Raw genomic sequence first — 4,741 nt, forward strand, 5'->3', positions numbered from 1 at the left:
TGTGCTTTTTATAATAAATGAAATGATATATGAAATATGAAAAACGAAAACATGAAAGATCTGGCCGCATTTAGCAAGGTAATTATAAATTTGAGTAACTTTTTAAATGGTTTTGCATTATCAAGTAAGTTAAAAAAGCCCATTAGAAAATGCACCTACTTATAAACAACTCAGAGTGGAATATATATTGTGGAGCTTATAGTGTAGTCGATGCAAAAAAATTCTTAAAAAATACATAAATTTAAGGCTGGTGAATGCAGGACTAAGGAATTGAATGAAACCAGATCTTGACAAAAAATTATATATAAGCTTTTTTATGTTTTGCTATATTTTTTTTAGTCATTTTAAATTTGTTAATACATGTCTATTTTATAATTGACGGACTTTGTTTACACGAAAAATTGTGCCAGACAGATTCCCTCCATAGGGAACAACAAACCCTATTTTTGAATAATTCTGGTCTGCAAAACAGGTTAATTTCAGGAAGGACATCTGCTCGTAACTATTCTTTCATACAGGGTGGCCCATAATTAGTGTCCCATCTTAAAAAAGCAATTCCTTGAAAACTAGGGATGGAAAACTATTAATTTTGTTTTGGTTTTTGATATTATTATATATTTTGATCTATTTACTGCTGCCTTCACTCACTTTACTTGTTTTTTTAGCAATGACAAGACCATCACCATATCGGCAAAGTATTATTGATTTTCATGAGAAAGGAGTTTCAGCACGCGACATCCAGACTAGACTCAAAGTGCCGCGAAAGCTTGTTTATAGAACAATTCAACGCTTCAAAGCATTGAGAACAATGTCAGATCGTCCACGCAAAGGAAGAAAGCGCTCCGTGGTGACTGATGCAAAAATCAAGCAAGTTCGTGAACGGGTGCGCCGCAACCCAGAACGCAGTATGCGACAAATGGCCAAACAGCTCCAAATTTCTCGAAGTTCTCTTGGAAGAATTACCAAGGATTATCTAAATTTGACAGCTTACAAGAAAAATCCTGCACAGCTTTTGTCTCAGGCATCAAAGCAGAAGCGCAAGGATCGCTGCAAGGATCTCCTCGCCCGTTTCGCCAACAACGCTCATCTCAACATCGTTTTCACAGACGAGAAGATTTTTACAGTTCAACAACATCACAATGTGCAGAATGATCGTGTCTACGCTTCCTCAAAGCCTAATATCACAATACAAAAGGCAGCACATCCTCTTTCAGTAATGGTGTTCGCGGGTATCAGTGCCACCAAGAAGACACCATTGATTTTTGTTCAACAAGGCGTTAAAGTAAAAGCCCAAAACTATCTGAATGACGTTTTGATCAAAGAAATACTTCCATGGAGTCAAAAGGAGCTTCGTAGACATTGTTGGACATTCATGCAGGATAGTGCTCCAGCCCACAAAGCCAAAATTGTGCAAGATTGGCTCGGCCGAAACACCCCCGATTTCATCAAGCACAATGAGTGGCCTCCAAGTAGTCCCGACTGCAATCCAATGGATTACTCAGTGTGGAGTGTTCTGGAAGCTGAAGCGTGCAAAAAACCGCATAAAACGATTGATTCTCTGAAGAAAGCGCTTCAAAAAGCATGGGATTCGCTTTCACCCGCCTACTTGCGTGCCACCGTAGATGACTTTCCAAAGCGTCTTGAAGCTTGTGTGAAAGCCGATGGTCGACATTTCGAAAAAAATCTTTAAATTTTATTTGATATTGTTAATAAATTGTTTATCAAAAAGTTTTATGTGTTTTCCATTCCTAGTTTTGAAGGAATTGAGTCTTTAAGATGGGACACTAATTATGGACCACCCTGTAATATCATATTTAAATGAGTTACTTCGTTCTATTACATGGGCCTATTTCTAGTCTTGCTAGTTTTTATACAAAAGAATAGCTAGAAACGCAAAGTATTGCAGCATCTCCTCCACCTAAAAAACCAAAGTTAAATTATTGTCTTTTATGACATTCATTTTCTGTTTATCATTATCCGTTACTCATACAAATGCCGTATTTTGTCAGTTTGGATAATGATGGAATCTTTTGCAATAAGCATTGCATACTCTTCTGCAAGAGGGTTTAATCCTCAATCTATGTGGTCTCATTGAAAATTAAATGGTCAAATTGAATATTGTGAATCCTTCTGTGACTGCCATAACGGTGTCTATTTTTTGAAGGTGTTGGGTAAATATAAATTTTCTCATTTTTTAATTTATTTGTAGGTGTGTTGTGTGCCACTCAACAATTGAAGCAAGCCGCAACATTTGAAAATATTAGTGATTCATTCCCTTGAGGTATTTGATATATATAGTTTACCATGCTTTTTGTTTCTAGCACTGTATAAAGTCAAATAACTCCCAATATTTTAAAAAAGATTTTATTTGGGAAAAAATTATTTGAATTTACAAAAGTCAGACAGTCTTGCAAAACTGAAAGAGCAAGAAAATAATGTCATTTAGTCATGTTTTTTTATTTAGCACCTCAGTTTCCATGCATTTCTGAGATTTCTCTTCAACAGAATACATTAGATATTCACTTCAATTAATTTATCCTAATACTTCATCATAGCATTTTCTTGAATTGGATTATTTTGCAAAAGATAATTAAGTATTCTAGTAAAAACAAAAGTATATGAAATATTATATTGATATATATTGTGATATATATTGTTTCTTATATTGTCAGCCTATGTTTTGATAGATGATTTTTTTATCTTTTAGCTTGTCTATCATAGTTCCCACTAAATGAAAACTAGTATAGACCTTTATATGTGAAAATAATAATATCATCTGCACATTGTCTGACTTTGTTTTAACATTAACAAGTGTTTGTTAAAAAATAAAGTCTTATATAAAACATTAACACAATTTATTCCAGACTTACAATACTTGGCTTGCTTGAATAGAATACCAACTGCAAGTTCTACCACTACTCCTCAGAGGAATGTTGTTTTTCTAATAGATCAAGGAAGTAAGTATTATTGCTTTATTTAATCACTTCAATAAAGAATATGATAAAAAATATCCGTGAAGTTCTTTGTAAAGATGATCAATTTACCTCTTCTTTAGTGCTGTCTATTATAAAGAGACTAAATTTTAGTGAATAGGTTGCCAATATAAATAAAGTACTCTCAGGTGCTTAATACAAGGTGCGGGGCGTTTATTAATTTTTGGAAGATTTTCCCTCCTACCCCATTTCCGTTTATCAACTTTTACTGGTTATCTACGAAGAAAGTTTATCTTAAAACTGTAAAAAAAAAAAACTTTCAGTGTAAACCAGCCTTTTAAATTCGTCGACCTTTAAAAAATTCTCAATTTTTAACCAAATGCATAATATTCCTCACCATAGTATAGAACTCATATAAGCATGTTAAATCCTATTGAAACAATTTTTAAAAACTGGTATTAAAAGGTGGAATTGCTTATATGAGTATGATGATATGCATTAATTTAATGAAACCTGTTGTGAACAAGTTTGTTCATTTTCTTTGGGATATCAGAAAAATTCATCCTCCCCCCTGCTTATTACATTTGGATTCTAATTCCCTCCCGACTTTTACAAAGCCTCGAGGCCTTATAAAATGAGGAAGGGGATCTCCCTTCCCCATCTATTAGTTTTAAGAAATGATTCCCACCCTACCTTACATTAAGCACCTGAGAGTATACTAATTGACTTGTAATTTATACTTTAGAGTTCCAAAGGAAAGTGTTATTCAAACTCGAGCAGCTATCAGAAGCAGTTAAGTCTTTAAACGGCCGTCTTGATATCATACTTGATAGAGTAATTGATGATGACGTGTTTTCATTAAAAGAAAACATTAGTAACCTGGACAATTTTAATGAAAATGAAAATCAGTTGGCTGATGAGCCTATGAAAAGGAATTTGGTAAAATATCTAGTTTGAAACAAACGCACTTCTAACTAAGGCCCAAAGATAAAACTCAGCTAAAAAGTTCATTTACAGACTGTTTCATAAATCTTTTACATTACTGTTACGTAACGGTTTTACTTTTCGTCAAAACTGAAGCAATTACATTATTGTTAAATTAAAAATTGTGTAACCAAATAATTTGAAATCAAATTCGTTTTTAGATCGAAAGACTAAGTAAAGTTGGAGGCACTAACATTGGTGGCTGTACACATAGGATTATACGGCGATAAGAAAGAGTCTTTCATTTATTTTCCTTTACTTTTTTTTATGAAAAAATAAAACATCAGAGCAGCATTATCTAAAAAAGCAAAAAAAAAAAAGCTTTTTACATATCGAAATTTGCTGTTGTGGCCTTAAGAGTGCTCCATTTGTCACAAGAAAAACTTCCGATTTGTACATCACCGAATTTTTTCAGAGACGTCTTTTGCCATTTATTAACAAACACAGCAGGGCAGTTATTTTTTGGCCAGATTCGGCAACAATCCACTATTCTATGAAGAAAAAGGAGTTGTACAATCAATTTGGAATCAAACTTGTTCCGAAGGATGCGAATCCTCTGAACTGCCCTGAGCAGCACATAATCAAGAGTTACTGGGCACTTGTAAAAGAAATCTTGTTGAAAGGAAACAAATCAATAAAAGAGGACAAAGACTTTAAGCAAAAAAAGTTAGCAGCATCAAAAAAGGTCATTATAAGCAAGATCTAGGCCATGTTGGCACCTACTCTCATAAAAATTTGATTAATTTAGAAGCGTCTTTTGAAATCTGTGGAAACTGATTAAAAGCTTTAAATGATACAACAAGCTTCATTATTAAGAAAATTTG

General features: G+C 33.5%; 1 protein-coding gene across 1 annotated transcript; it reads left to right on the plus strand.

The window, feature by feature from the left end:
* Positions 1 to 1,992: 1,992 nt before the first annotated feature.
* Positions 1,993 to 4,147, plus strand: LOC149886729 (uncharacterized). The gene is made up of 4 exons (XM_090091424.1): positions 1,993 to 2,008; positions 2,865 to 2,957; positions 3,679 to 3,872; positions 4,079 to 4,147. Exons 1-4 carry the CDS (start codon positions 1,993 to 1,995, stop codon positions 4,145 to 4,147), a joined length of 372 nt encoding a protein of 123 aa, XP_089947550.1.
* The last annotated feature ends 594 nt before the right edge of the window (positions 4,148 to 4,741 follow it).

The sequence above is a fragment of the Hydra viridissima genome, unplaced genomic scaffold (genome assembly GCF_058129835.1).
Source record: "Hydra viridissima isolate aposymbiotic clone 2 unplaced genomic scaffold, HvirCarnegie_v1 scaffold_6, whole genome shotgun sequence".
NCBI classification, from domain to species: domain Eukaryota; kingdom Metazoa; phylum Cnidaria; class Hydrozoa; order Anthoathecata; family Hydridae; genus Hydra; species Hydra viridissima.

What these genes read in the sequence shown, in the direction of transcription:
- LOC149886729 (XM_090091424.1), top strand. An exon ending in TTTTCTAATAGATCAAGGAA is followed by an intron (nt 2,958 to 3,678) that starts GTAAGTATTATT and finishes TTTATACTTTAG; the next exon opens with AGTTCCAAAGGAAAGTGTTA. An exon ending in AGCCTATGAAAAGGAATTTG is followed by an intron (nt 3,873 to 4,078) that starts GTAAAATATCTA and finishes ATTCGTTTTTAG; the next exon opens with ATCGAAAGACTAAGTAAAGT.